This window comes from Arachis stenosperma, chromosome 8, assembly GCF_014773155.1.
Source record: "Arachis stenosperma cultivar V10309 chromosome 8, arast.V10309.gnm1.PFL2, whole genome shotgun sequence".
In the NCBI taxonomy this organism is placed as follows: domain Eukaryota; kingdom Viridiplantae; phylum Streptophyta; class Magnoliopsida; order Fabales; family Fabaceae; genus Arachis; species Arachis stenosperma.
This window is the reverse complement of record NC_080384.1, coordinates 2442100-2457072: the sequence shown is the minus strand read 5'-3', so window position 1 is coordinate 2457072 and position 14973 is coordinate 2442100. Positions and strand designations below refer to the sequence as shown.

Genomic DNA, 14973 nt, shown 5'->3' with positions numbered 1-14973 from the left:
ATATATATATATATATATACCTAAGAACACAAGCGTAGCTGTATTATTTAAATTGCACAAGAAAATTAGGTCTCACCTTAAACCAACTTTGAATTAACGTATTAAGATCTATGTATTGTATATTGAATGAACACATTTACGCTTCCATACTAAACCGTAGCGTATAAACACATTCTCTTGAAGCATGAAGGATTCCTAAAGGCTTCACTAATATGTTAAAAGACTCGATGGGAGCGGAAAGAGTTTCTTAGAGATGTAACAGCAAAGGTTTTATTTGAATTAATGGAATAAATTAAACAATCACTATGATCTTAAAATTCTCTCCAATGTACAACCAGAACCTAGAAGTCGAGTAAAATATGAAGATGACCAGAATACAAATTGAATCAACCACATGAATTAAATGTCAATATAAAAAAATGCTGGCTTATGTTTCTATCCAACGGTAGTCATATTCTCCTTCCAGTTATCGGGTTTAACAGTGCTGCTCTTGCGTCGGGCCAAGAAGCCGAAGCCGAAGCCAAATCCAAAACTCTTCTTTGAATCATCACCCGAGTCTATCAATCCAACAAGCCTAGCAACAAGTGTTGCACTTTCCCTTGCGTGGTTCAACTCTGTGTTGGTCCATAGCAGATATGCCAATTGTATGCTTCTGTGCTTAGTATTCAAATCAATACCCCACCTCTGGTATAGTTGCAGTCTTTCCTTATAGGAAAATTTCTTGTGCACTTGCTTGCTTAGCATCTTCCTCTCACGATTTAGAGCCTTCAGGCTATCAAACAAAAACATATGATCACATGTCTTACACTATATGGGCAATCACAGTTAAAATTGTTTATTAATATGAATTGGTCATCCTTGCAGATGGAAGGGTGAATTGCATGTTAAAAATATACTTAATAAACACAGATTTTACCTTGAATTAGGTGTGACATCTAGACCTTGTCCTGTAATGTCAGCTCCAGTAGAAAATGTGTGCTGAAGAAAGGACAAACGTCGGAGCTCAACATCCAAGTACACAGTATCCGCAAGTTCACCCTTGATGAGAAGGAAAAAATAGGATCTGTGTACAAGTGGTACATTACATGCATGCCAAAGTTCCACTATATCTTTCTGCTGTCTCTCAAATCTGGAAGGTGTCATAGCTCCCGCGCATTCATAGAAACCCATACCTTTTATTTTGCTTAGACGTTTATTGACTACATATGACTTTCCATGAACCTATAACACATTTAAAATAAAATATACAAGTATAAAATCTTCATGCAGAATGCTTGTTGTTAGAGGATAAAACTTGAGGGAGTTTTTGTTGAAAGAATACTGAATAAGATTTTCTACTCTCCATGTGCAGATGTCTTGGACATGAAAACAGAACTACATCCAAGTAATAAAATTGTTATTTTTAACAAAATATTTTTTGGTAAAAATTTTATATATATAATTTTCATTCTTAAATATGCAATATACAAGTTGTTTATAATCATATTCTAACTTATTAAAAAGCCATGTATGTTGTTTATAGTCCTGTCTAAAACATGAATACATTTTGAACACATGGAATAATCTCTATATGCTTGTCAATTGGATCTAAAAATCTATTTCTATGCTTACCAATTGATCGTTAGAGTTCTTCTTCGATAGCTTTGACCTAGACTTCTCATTCATTCTTACAGCGAAATTGAGAACACTTGCAGTATCCTCCCCGTCAGAATCAACATCGGATTCTACTGGAACTAGAGCATTGGTCTCACCAATTTGAGAATATTTTCTAGATGATTTTCGTGTAGTAACTTGCATTGGCGATTTATATGGCTCCTCAGGGAGGTAATCCAAGCAATCAGAATATTCCTGTTCAACCCTAGTTGGTGTCTGTTGCAGTCCGGCAAATCGAGAAGGTGATGCAAATTCCTGGTCAAACTTACCTAACCAAGAAGGTGATGAGTATGACATAACCTTTTGCTGCAACCTTTTGGCATGATGAAGTGATGCAGGTTCCCAATCCACCTTGATTATTTGAGCAGCTGGAGACATTGGAGTAGCATGAGCAGCCAACATGGGCTTGCAAGAAATATATGGGGACTCATTTGGGTACTCTGAAAGGTCCTCAACATGGCAAGGTTCGTTGGTATTTTCAGTGTCCTGAACTGTTGGCTTCAGAAAATCTTGACTATTAAGTTCAGCAACATGATCCAATCCTTTATGCTCATTCCTCGATGATGATTTAGTAACTACATGTGTGACCTGTATCATGGGGGTATTTCCTCCACTTTGTTTCAAAGCATGAAGGGATGTATCAACACATTGAACTTCTCTGATACTATCTTCAGAACCGGCTTCCCTAGATATCTCCTCCCAACCATGACATGGATCAGGCCCAGCAAATGTGGGAGGACTGCCATCCAAAAGAAAGTCATCTTCCATATTCTCTTGATGCTGTAAAAGTTTTGCAGTTAAATTAGACACACTGGATGTTCTTCTGCGATGACGAGGAGTCTCAACTTGAGTATTTGTCTGGAGCAAATTTTCAACACGAGATTGAAAGAGATCACGTTGTTCAGTCAACTCCTTGATCTTCTGTTCCATCTGCATATTTTCAAATCAAGAAGAACAAAGTGAATAAAAATTAATGAGATCAAATTATGTACTCTATGATATTTATCTTTTATAGTTTGTATGTTTCTTAAAAGGATACAAAGAGTTTGAAATATCATAGTGAGGATACACATTATTGAATCTTCCCTTACCTGTTCAATCAGAAGCTCTCTCTCCTTTAGTATAGCAGAATTTGAACTGAAGCCCTTCAACTCATTCTCCATTCTAGCCAACTCTTTCTGTAGTTGCTGTACCAAGACCTTATCGGACATGACCACATTGACCTTAGCATTAGTAGTCACCTGCTTGGCAGTAGCAGCAAAGAGTAGGGTATTTTTCGATTGCTCAACCTGGCTTCGCGCCGGACTAATGGTGCAAATGATTGCTGTTCTTGCATTGCCGCCTAAAGAATTTTGTAGAATACGAGTAAGCTTAGAGTCTCTGTAAGGTATGTGTCCATTTCTTTCCTTGCTGCAATGAACAATAGTGGATTAGAATTTAGACAATCTATTTGAAAATGAAGGTAGAGAAATAATGTTTAATCACCCCTTTCTTTTTCTTCTGATTTTTTTTGAAAAAAAATGGAACTTTTACTTCAGATTAGGTTGGCAAGTGGGTAGGAAGAAGCAATAAAGATCTATTAAGTCAACGAATATACATGCTAAACAACAAGAGAGAATAGATTATCAATTAGGATACAGTACATCAACATCAAACACTTTGGTTTTTTAGAATACTTTAACGTACCAATTACACTCTTCAGATAGTAGAACACGCACTCAACATTTTCAATAGATTATCATAATATTCTTCTACTACTTCAGAGCAATCAAACTTAAAGCATAATACAGAGCAACTGGATGTAAAAATTTTGAATTTTAGAATACCTTAGTTTCCGAATTACAGTTCCAAGGGTCAGCAAACTTCGATTTATGTGGCTACCTTCTCTCAATCTTGTGCCTGCTGATAATGCTTGAGAAGCACGCTCGCTCCCGGCCAGATCAACGAAATTCTGTAGAAAGAAACTAATTTTTATTTTCTATTAACACGCGTGCACGCACACACATGTATAGGACAAAACGAGTAAAAATCGTACCACACTGGCTATAAGTGTACCAGAACGTGTAGTGCCTACATAATCAGTAGGGTTACTTTCAACTGTCTGTAATTTCATCATTTTGGGTAAGGTTAGGAATAAAATAAGAGTATTTTGGTAAAAAATATTAACTAGTTTTATAATAAAGTGGATACCAATCGAAGAATTTGATGAGATCTGGAGCTAGTCTCATTCATGGCTGTTTCTTCCGTTGTCCTATGAGCTGCAAGATATTTGCAGATGTGCGTTAAAATCTTTGAAAAGCATCAAAAGCGGTAAGAGTATAAAACTAAATAGATACCAAGTCACCAATACCTGCGCATGTTGAAAGGAGTTCCTGCAAGTGGCTCCTCTCTGTGAGAGTCTCCTCTGTAAGTCTTTCAACAATAGTCCCTTTCTGTTTGAGGCACATAGATTCTCAACTAGTCAAAAGAACTAAAGCCAAGAACGCTTGCACGTCCAAAAAATAAATAGTAAATTTACCTCTGGATCATCAAGCAATCTAAGTGGAGGAGAATTTGCAGTAAGAAGGTCTTTAACTGCTTCATTATATATTTCCATCGCAGAGAACTTCATAATGTAGTCTCTCCCATGTTGCTGGGACACAACAATAAAATGTCATGTTTTGGTAGCATCATCATAAAATCATCAATTTGAGACCGAAATAACTAGAATTTCTTTATACCTTCTCTATGTAGTCATATATATCATCTATTGCATATTCAGTAATTCCTTTCATGGTGTAAGTCTTCCCACTGCTTGTTTGTCCGTATGCAAAAACGCTACCTAAAATTACATTCAAACTAGATTTAGACAATGGATATATACTTTTCTTTTTTGGTGACTCAATGGATATATAATTTATAAAACATATAAATTAATTTAAAAGTTAATAATTTTAAAATTAACAAATTTATACATAAATTAAACTATAAATAAAACTAAGAAAATATTTGATTGAAATTTATTCATTTGATTTCATATAATAAAAATAGAATAAAATCCACCATCCAAGACATTAAATCAAGAAGGGTTGCTACTCACAATTGATGCCACTAACAACTGAAAGGACAATTTCCTTGATCCCCTGCTCATAAACTTGCTGCGTGGAGCTCTTCTCCCCATATACCCTGTCTGTTTCAAATAAATGATTCAATCTTTACATGTCATAATCAGAATTTAAGAGAAAATTCTTAAAATTATGACTTGTATTTCGTACCAAAAGTGTAGCCATCTGTTGGACCATTCTTGTATCTGATGGTGTTTCCAGAAATGCACTCCCATTCAGACGCATCGCGCCTCCACCTTTCTCTATCATTCAAAGGCCTTACTCGAATCGAAACAAAAATCTTCTCCTCCTCGCAGTTTGAGGTAGGTGTCTCGGATCCCGGCTCTCTCATCTTTGCCATTTAAAAGACGCCAACACCAACGCCACCACGCGTTGTGTCGAATCGCACTCAACACACTAACACAACACCCAGAACGATAACCTTGCACATGCACTTGCAACTGTAGCAGCAACAACAACCTGATTCATTACGTTTTTTCAGCGTTACGTTATCTGCTTCACTGCTCATATTTCATTCTTCTTTGCAGCTGAAATTTGCGTCTCACCCCTATGTAAAACAAACACATGAAAAATCAAATCAACTATGCTGAAGCATGAATTGAAAAGGAAGGATTATGATATTTATATCTGTATCTATGGTCATTAATTATTCAAAAATGGATGATTGGAGGGAAAAAAGTATTAGGTGATACGTACCGTTTCTCCAACCTCTCACGGCGGTGAGTGGCCGGAGATAGAGACAACGGAGTGAAGATTTTGGTGTTTATGGCAAAACGGTTTGTATTCCTGTTCCCTTTTTTCTTCCTCAACTCTCGGATCCCGCTTCAGCGCGCCAAATAAAACCTTTTGTCCGTTAACAACAGAATATTTGATTTGATTCACAATTTTGTCCCTCCTTCACCCTGTTATTGACCTTATTACCCTGGTTTTCCTTGACCTTTTGTTGCGTTGCAAATTAAAATTTGTGGGGCTCTGCTGCGATAAGTGCGCTCAAGTCAAGAACTATTTTTCCTTATTTTCCTCGCTCTTGTTTTTTGGTTTCACAAAAGCACTATTTCCTCTATTTTCTTCGATGCAGCGCAACTTGAAATTTTTACTTTTGGATGCTTTACATGCATATCAATGTCTAAATAAGGATAAAAGAAAGTAAACCCAATTGATAACTAAAATTCAAACATATTCTGGCTGACAGTCTGACACATCGTTGATCGTACGACAAGCTATTAATTACGCCCTCGCCAATTTAAAATTAAAAATAGTAGTAATTTGCATAAATACCAATGGCATTATTACCTTCCATAATTTTGTAGTACATACTTGTTATAATATAATATCTTATGATTTGCTACGTTTATTAAATATACGATTTTAGTATATTCCAATAATCATATAATAAATTTTCCATCAACGTATACGATACCGATACAAATATCTACATCTATAATAATCTACAATCTTAAATAGTAACAAGTGTAATATACTAATATTAAATTACATTGAGATATATTTTCGAAATTCAAATGTGTAACTTATGGAGATTTAAAATATTAATATGCTAAATTATTAACTATTCTTAAACGGTAATCAATAATGCCACCAACTTTGAAAAAAAAAATTCACTAATGCCACCAAAATAGTAATTGTTTATAAGTATTTTTTTTCTGAATTTAAGAGTTATCTAAATAAAATTATAGAAAATAAGTTAGAAACATGATATTGTCATTATCTTCCTATTCCAAATTTTTAATATTTCAAATTCGTCATCTCCAATGATGGGAAAGTAACTGCAAGAATTTCGACGTTCAAGTTGACGTGGGTTATAATAATTATAGATCGCAAGAAGAACTAAAATAGAGATCATACTGGAGAGTGTACGTATTTAGATCGAATAGTGCATATATTATGAGATTATGATATTACAAACTTCTCTTACATGGGTTGTTCTTTTTATGAACTACTTTTATTATAAGATGTTTGATGTCTTATTGTGATTTCCCTTCGTATGGTGTTTTTAGACTTATATACAATTAATGTTGTAACAGTCTCTTTTAATAGTAGAATAATGGTTATAATGTAACAATTAACCTCATAAAATTGAGTTATTAGGTATTAGAATGAGTTATGAGAAGTTAAAGTTCTCTTTGTAACATATTATTTGAAATTCGAAAGAATACTTAATCATCAAATTGATTTTTTAGAACTTCTTATACTCTTGAACTCAGATTTTAGTATTGGGCTTATAGGAATTTTCCTGAACAGGCTCCCAAACTTCTTATGTCTTTCAAATCTCAATCCAAGAGTCTCATTCTTTAAGGTGGAACTTTTTTATTTTGCTTATTTTTTTATAAAGTTCGAACCCTGACCGTAACTTCTATTAATAGTAAGTTACCACCTCAATTTATGAGTTTAAAAGTTAGATTTTTTTAATCAAAAAATATTTTTTAATCAAAGTTTGTATATTGTGATTCTAGAATCTAAGAGTTGATATTTTCATTTATTGAATGTCAGATTTTTTTATTTTTTAATTTTTTAATTTCATGGATTCCTGTTGTGAGTTCTTTCAATTTGTAGCTTGTAAGCTCAAGCATTAAAATTTTTAAAATTCCAATGAAGGCATATCAAAATAAATTTAAGTGGTTAGAATCAATAATTATTAAATTTATTATGCTTAAAATAGTAACTCAATCATAAAAATGTTGAGTTTAAAATGAGAAAATTATTTATCTTAAAATAATTGCATAATAATTTTTTTCATTTAAGTACAATCTACCTAAATAAAACTTTTTTTCGATTTAAAATGATTATTAGGACAATTGAATGATGAAATTTTCTAATTTAGATTAGTTGACTCATATTTTTTTAATAAACAATCGTTGAAAGATTATTCTTTTATTTCTACTACAAACTTTCTTGTTATTTGTTTAAATAATAATATGCTCTAAAATATTCTATAAAATTTTAAATAAATAAATCATAATTTTACGTGTCTAAGTATAAATGTGTTTGCCTTCAATGAGTTTAATTAATTAGGATTTTAAACATTTTTCTTCTTTAGTAGAGAACAAATTTCCATCTTCCAGCTTTATCAACTTTAATTTCTGAATGTCAAGTAGTGTTTCTTGTGGTAAATTTAAAAAAATCTTTTCTTTTCCTAATTTTTTACTTCACAACTTTTAATTTATTACTAAGCCTCTAAATCATTGACTATTTAATTGGTCAAGTAATTATAAGCCTTTAAAACATATAATGATATGATCACAAATTGAAATTTGTAAACATTTTTAACTTTTTTTGTGAATTTTTTGTATTATGTACTTTAATATTTATCTTTTATATCCATATATTTTTTGCTTTTTTTATATATTTAAGTATATTATTCATCTTGTAAGCATGTGTTGTTCTAGATTCATTTACAAAGAGATATGATAATATGATATAAATTTTCATATAATTGAAATTATTTTAAAAAATTCATCCATTTTCTTGTTTTTGAAATTTTTATTTTTTAATAAAAGATAAAAAAAAACTCAGCAATTTGGAGGTTTGGAATTTATGATTTTCAAATTTTAGAGTAGAACTCAAAATGAAGAGGATGTGACAAGCAACGTGTCTCCACAGATGGCGCCATTGTTCAAAAATATTTTTGTTCTTCCAATTTTAAGAGTTACCTGAACCAAATTTAAAAAGTAGGTTCTAGACACGATGTCACAACCATCCTCCTATACTCAAGTTATTAGATCATACATGAGTGCACATATTTAAAATAGTGCATATATTATGAGGTTATGATGTTACAAGCTTCTCTTATGCGAGTTGCTCTTTTCATGAGCTACTTTCGTCATAAGATGCATGTTTGATGCCTTATTGTAGTCTCCTTTCATATGATACTCTTAGGTCTATATATAGTCAATATTGTAACATTTTCCTTTAATAGTAGAATAATAGTTATAATATAATGTAATAATTAACCTCATAAATTTAAGTTATTAGATATTAGGATGAGTTATGAAAAATAAATATCCTTTTTGTAACATATTTTTGAAATATAAAAAAATACTTAATCATCAAATTGGTTTCTTAAAACTTTTTATACTCTTGAATCTGGTTCTTAGTATTGAATTTATAAAAATATTTTAGAATAATAATAAATCTCACAGTATAAATAGTATAGATTGTAAAGAGATGTACTTATTTTATATTTTGAAAAATTTAAAATTCAAACATAAAAAACTTAAAATATTTAAATAAATAATTTTAAAAAATGAGATATTATTAAATTATTAATTTATTTTAGTAATTAAATTTAACCAAATTGATTCAATAATTTAAAAATTGTTAATAAAAAAATTTAATCAGAAAAAGAAGAAAAGGAAAAAGACATAATAAAAACAAAAATGTAGTTAAACTTGGTTATAAAAATCACTTGTTCATTTGGTATTTAAAAAAAAACATAAACATTCCAGCTATAAAATTTGAAAAGTATAACATACTTTATAGTTAAACTCATGACACATATATACTTATAAGTTATAATGCATTGTAAATGACTAAATGAAATAAATCGATAAGTTAAATAAAAGTTCATAATTAAAATAAAAATATAAAAAATATTCAGTCTCATTACATATCTAAGTTTTTTAGTAATTAAATTGGCTTAAATTCAATAAAAATTATCTAATTTTATTAGTGATAGTGTGTTAGATATGCTTTAACTTCCTACTAACGTGAATATTCCGTATTCTGTGCTCTTTAATATAAATAGTTAAATATGTTTTAATCTTCGTGTTCTTCTATTTTTTTGCGTGTTTTTTTTATTACCATTCTTTTATTGCTACTAATGTTACTATATTTTTTTTCTTTTTTTTCTCTTTTTTTAGGTAGTTTTGCAGCATTGTATATTTTTTTATTCTTTATTTAATTTTTTTTATTTTTATTTTTATTAAGAGGATAAAATAAGAAAAATTATAAGAAGGTGAAACAAGAAGTGAAATATGAATAAGAAAAGAAGATGATGATAATGATAAAGAGGAAAAGCTTTGAGTTATGCAAAATTTATTAGAAAATAACAGCGAAACTTTTTAATCGTGACATAAGAAGTTTTTAAATTTTGATACCGAAATTTCATAATCGTGACATAGGTTCTTGTTAAGAGGGTGAAAAAAGAATTATGAGAAGAAGAAGAAGAACAGTAAGTGACACATGGATATGAAATGCGTTATAACAATTTGGTTGAATTTAGTTAGAAATTTTGTTTGGTTGTAGAGATTTTTCGAAAGATATCATCATCACGCGTTTTTTAAATACAAATATTTATATTTATAAAAAGATAAAAATTTGATTTTTATCATCATCATCATTGTCATTAGTCGTCCACCTTAAAAAAATACGATGATATTATTGTTGTTATTGCTGTGGTTGTTGTTGAAGAGTTTAGAAAATAATAATTTTGATTAATGCTAACAAACATTTTCTTGGGTTGAAAAATTCATATTTACTTTAATCTGTGTATTAGTTATGCAAGTCTAATATCAGTTTATTTTGAACAACAAATATAGTATATCAAAATGCATATCAGAAAAATATTATAGTTCAAGCCAAGCTTAGAAAGTTGAAAAAATTAAGTATCAGACCATCAACCCAAAAAAAAAAGATTATCAAAATTTGGTGTAAAAAATACAGCTAAATTTTTTGACAATTTTTTTTATTTTTTATTGTTTTTCTAGGTTGTCTTTCCTTGCGCTTCGTCTCAGCTACCTTTCAATGAGAAGGGGAGCCTTTCGACCCCATGATCCCAATAGAGAAATTGAAAGAAAAAGAGGATAGTAGGTTTGGAAAGAAGATTAAGAAAATCGGAAAAAACATGAAAGTTCTCATAAGATGTAGGCCTTCAACTAAGGCATGAAGAATGGATGGTGCATAATGAAATTATCATGGATACGGATATTAATGAAGTGATTGTGAGAAAAGGCTGAGAATTAGGAGTAGGGTGGCATGGAATGTGGGAAGAAGTCATTTACAAGGATAGTAAAGACAAACAAGAATGATCAAGCAGCCATGGAGGTGGAGCGACCTAGAGAGAAAAATTTCCTTCTTAAATGAAGGAAGAGGAGAGTGAGAATGATGAAGAGATTGTGATAAGAAAACTACTCTTTGTGCTCTACAACTTTGTCATAGAAAAAAGTATTAAAAGAGATTATAAAAGAGTGGTGGAGTCTCTTATTGTAAAGCTCATGGGAAGAAAAAATTTTCTAATGCCAATGAAAAAAAGACTGACGAATTTATGGGGTAAAATGAAAAGAATTAAAGTTATTGATTTGGGTTGTGAGTTCTTTCTCGTAAGGTTCTTTAGCTCGAAAGATTTGGGCTTTTCTCTTACAGAAAATTCTTGAAAAATCCTAGAATATTATCTCTCGGTGAGACTTTAAAAATCTAATTTTGACCTAACTATTGCAACCATTGATAATGTAACTACCTCGGTTAAACTTCCAAGACTTGCTATTGAGTATTAAAATAAGATCATTCCAAAAAAGATTAGTAACATCATTGGAAGAACACTAAAGATAGATTTTAGCATAGTAGAGGTCTTAAGAGATAAATTTACAAGATTTTGTATAAAAATAAATTTGACTAAATTTCTGGTATCTCAATATGAGATTAATAGAGTAAACCACTCCATAGTGTATGAAGGGCTACAACAGGTCTGTTTCTCTTGTGAAAGAGTGGGACCTGAGAAAGAGAGCTGCCTTGAAAATGAGAGGACTCAAATTTAGAATTATAAAAAAAATAGTGCTACTACAGGGCCACAACGAGAGATAGAAGAAAAAAAATTTTCTATCCAGCAAAATACTGATAAAGGCAAAAAAGGTCATGAAAGAAAAAAAGGAAAATATGGACTATGGATATTGGTCCAATGGCAAACACTTGGACAAAAAGAGGTGAAAATAGGTTAAGATACAAGTAATTATGCTAATGGAGGAGGCAAAGGACACGTTAGTAGGACGAATTCTAGATTTGTTGTATTACAGAGCAAGAACTTTTATAGAATGAACTAAGGAGAAAATTACAAAATGACAAAAAAGGGAGAGACGTCAATCAAACCTACCCATAAAGATAACAGTTCTCGACCTTTTATCGACAAAAAATGTGTCTTAATTCTCTGTTTCTCGCACAGTCCAAAACAAAGACCAAATTAGTAAACAGCCTAAATCCTTGTCTAAAAGTCCTACCCCATAACTTCACTTCCTATCTCAATACCTTCTAACCTTCTAACGTCTTTAACCCCTCCCAAATTGTTGTGTTTGATCCACCCCAACCTGTAGCCCACTTTGATAAAAATTGGCTAACGGAAATTCTAATAGTCCATCCCTTTCACATGACGTCCAAGAAACTCTCTTTGAATTCTCTGTTCTCAATAAACACCTTGGTTATGGTCCACTATATTTTGACTTGTTAGACTCCAATATCATTTCTGAAGTTATGAAAGATTTTGAAGAAAAAGAAAAAAGTTGTTGAAGTTCAAATGGAAGAGACTCTTATCATGGGAGAGATACAGTGTAACTAGCAATGTCAGCTAGTATTTTGGTAGAATATAATTTTTATTTTGTCTTTGTTTTAATGATTGTTCTAGCTTGAAATATCTACGGGATTGCAAATCAGGCATCAATTCACACCTTAAAAGAGACTTGTAGACAAAAAAATCCTACTACTACTATGTAGTTTGAACCCAAATGTAGAGGTGATAAGGATAATGAAGTGGTTAGATTGCTGAGATTTAGGCATTGCTACAGAGAAGAAGCTACTAGTTACAGTGGAGGTATACAGATTTTACGAAACAATGATTCCTTAAATATAAGAATCAATTTGTCCATATGACTATCTCAATGAATAATGAGAGAACTTGAGAGCTTTTAGCTACCTATTCTTGTCCCAGGAGAGGTCAAGGAGAAATCTTTGGGAGAAGCTTAAACATATAGCTAGTAATATAAGTATCCTGTGAATTTTAGTTGGTGACTTTAATAGAATTGTAAATGAATAAGAAAAAGAAAGGAGGAGTCTCGACAGATTTCTATGTGTGTAAACGATTCTAAAAGATAAATGAATGTAAGTTGATGGACCTTGGATATGTAGGAACTCATTTTACTTAGATGGAAGCTCAAAGGAATGGTTTTGATAGAGTTTTCAAGAGATTAGATCGCGCTCCAGCCAACTCAAATTAGAGAAGAGAATTCAGAGATGCTAGAGTGGAGGTGATGTCGAGGGTAATTATGATCATCACCCTCTGCTAGTCAATCTTAATCTAGAGAGAATGGATATGGGTAAAAAGTTATTTAGATATGAAATCATGTGAAAAACACACCCTAAGTTTTATACTTTTCTCGATTCAACTTGGAGAAGAAACCAACATCTCCCTATACCTTTGAGTTCATTGACAAAAAGTTTGAAATATTAGCATAACAAATAAGTGTTTGAAAATTTGTTCAGGAAGAATAAGAGACTTTTAAACAAAATTTCTGGTATTAAAAATGCTCAAAACTATGGTCAAAACCCATTTTTAGAGTGCGTGAAATTAGAACTCGCACAACTGAAATAGCAAGTGCACCGGGTCGTTCATGTAATATCTCAGGTGAGTGAGGGTCGATCCCACGAGAATTGTCGGATTGAGTAAGCAATGGTTATCTTACAGGACTTAGTCAGGCGAATAGAAAAGATAGTTGTTGTTATAATTGCATAAAATGAAATAATAAATAAAGTGATACCGAACTAGTGTAGAAACAATGATAAAGAATCAGTTAAGGCCTTGGAGATGCTTATCCTTCCGGATTAATACTTCTTACTGACTACTTTAACAATGAGTGATTCATTCAATGGCAATGCTATAAGGGATTAAAGCCGGGACTAGTGGTCATTAATCTCCTCTAATCCAAATCAAATGCAGGTGCTAATGGTCATCCAATCTGAATGAGAGTGAAGCGCACGCAATTCAATCTCTGGTGATCCTACTCAAAATGACACAGACAAGGTCAAATCTTCCGGATCGGAGAATGATGCTCTTAATTCTAGCCTTAACGTCACAGAGACCTCAATTACCCATGACTAACTAGATTTTATCTCACTTATCCCAATTAGCCCAGATACTCTCTTGGAACCTGTAATATATTCTCAAGCTGCAGCTCAGTACGGCCCAGCTAAGGATCCACAAGAGCCCATGTAGAATAAGGAGTCATTGGTGTACGAAATTGTGATTCATTCTTTTCACAACTCAACAGTCCCCGGTAATGGCTCCAAATACTTGGTACTCAATACCAAGGTCTAAACATAATTTCACAACTTCGCACAACTAACTAGCAAGTGCACTGGGTCGTCCAAGTAATAAACCTTACGTGAGTAAGGGTCGATCCCACGGATATTGTTGGTATGAAGCAAGCTATGGTCATCTTGTAAATCTCAGTCAGACAGATTCAAATGGTTATAGATGATATATGAATAAAGCATAAAGATAGAGATACTTATGTAACTCATTGGTGAGAATTTCAGATAAGCGTATGGAGATGCTCAGTCCCTTCCGTCTCTCTGCTTTCCTACTGTCTTCATCCAATCCTTCTTACTCCTTTCCATGGTAAGCTGTATGTTGGGCATCACCGTTGTCAGTGACTACAGTCCCGTCCTCTCAGTGAAAATGTTCAACGCACCCTGTCACGGCACGGCTAATCATCTGTTGGTTCTCAATCAGGTTGGAATAGAATCCATTGATTCTTTTGCGTCTGTCACTAACGCCCAGCCTTCAGGAGTTTGAAGCTCGTCACAATCATTCAATCCTTGAATCCTACTCAGAATACCACAGACAAGGTTTAGACCTTCCGGATTCTCTTGAATGCCGCCATCAATTCTAGCTTATACCACGAAGATTCTGATTAAGGAATCCAAGAGATAAACATTCAAGCCTTGTTTGCTTGTAGAACGGGAGTGGTTGTCAGGCACGCGTTCATAGGTGAGAATGATGATGAGCGTCACATAATCATCACATTCATCATGTTCTTGGGTACGAATGAATATCTTAGAACAAGAACAAGCTGAATTGAATAGAAGAACAATAGTAATTGCATTAATACTCGAGGTACAGCAGAGCTCCACACCTTAATCTATGGTGTGTAGAAACTCCACCGTTGAAAATACATAAGAACAAGGTCTAGGCATGGCCGTGAGGCCAGCCTCCCAA

General features: G+C 32.5%; 1 protein-coding gene across 1 annotated transcript; it reads right to left on the bottom strand.

The window, feature by feature from the left end:
- Nucleotides 1–435: 435 nt before the first annotated feature.
- On the bottom strand, nt 436–5097 carry LOC130944483 (kinesin-like protein KIN-7E). Its single transcript, XM_057872821.1, has 12 exons — nt 4908–5097; nt 4733–4822; nt 4374–4474; nt 4172–4285; nt 4004–4085; nt 3844–3911; nt 3689–3754; nt 3480–3604; nt 2745–3063; nt 1612–2583; nt 917–1221; nt 436–772 (listed from the first exon to the last, which is right to left on the bottom strand). Exons 1-12 carry the CDS (start codon nt 5095–5097, stop codon nt 436–438), a joined length of 2769 nt encoding a protein of 922 aa, XP_057728804.1.
- Nucleotides 5098–14973: the final 9876 nt, after the last annotated feature.

Coding starts and splice junctions, on each gene's coding strand:
- LOC130944483 (XM_057872821.1), bottom strand. CDS start 5,097: ATGGCAAAGATGAGAGAGCCGGGATCCGAGACACCTACCTCAAACTGC. Junction 4,475..4,732: donor AGTTGTTAGTGGCATCAATT/GTGAGTAGCAAC, acceptor ATGTAATTTTAG/GTAGCGTTTTTGCATACGGA. Junction 1,222..1,611: donor AGAACTCTAACGATCAATTG/GTAAGCATAGAA, acceptor AATGTGTTATAG/GTTCATGGAAAGTCATATGT.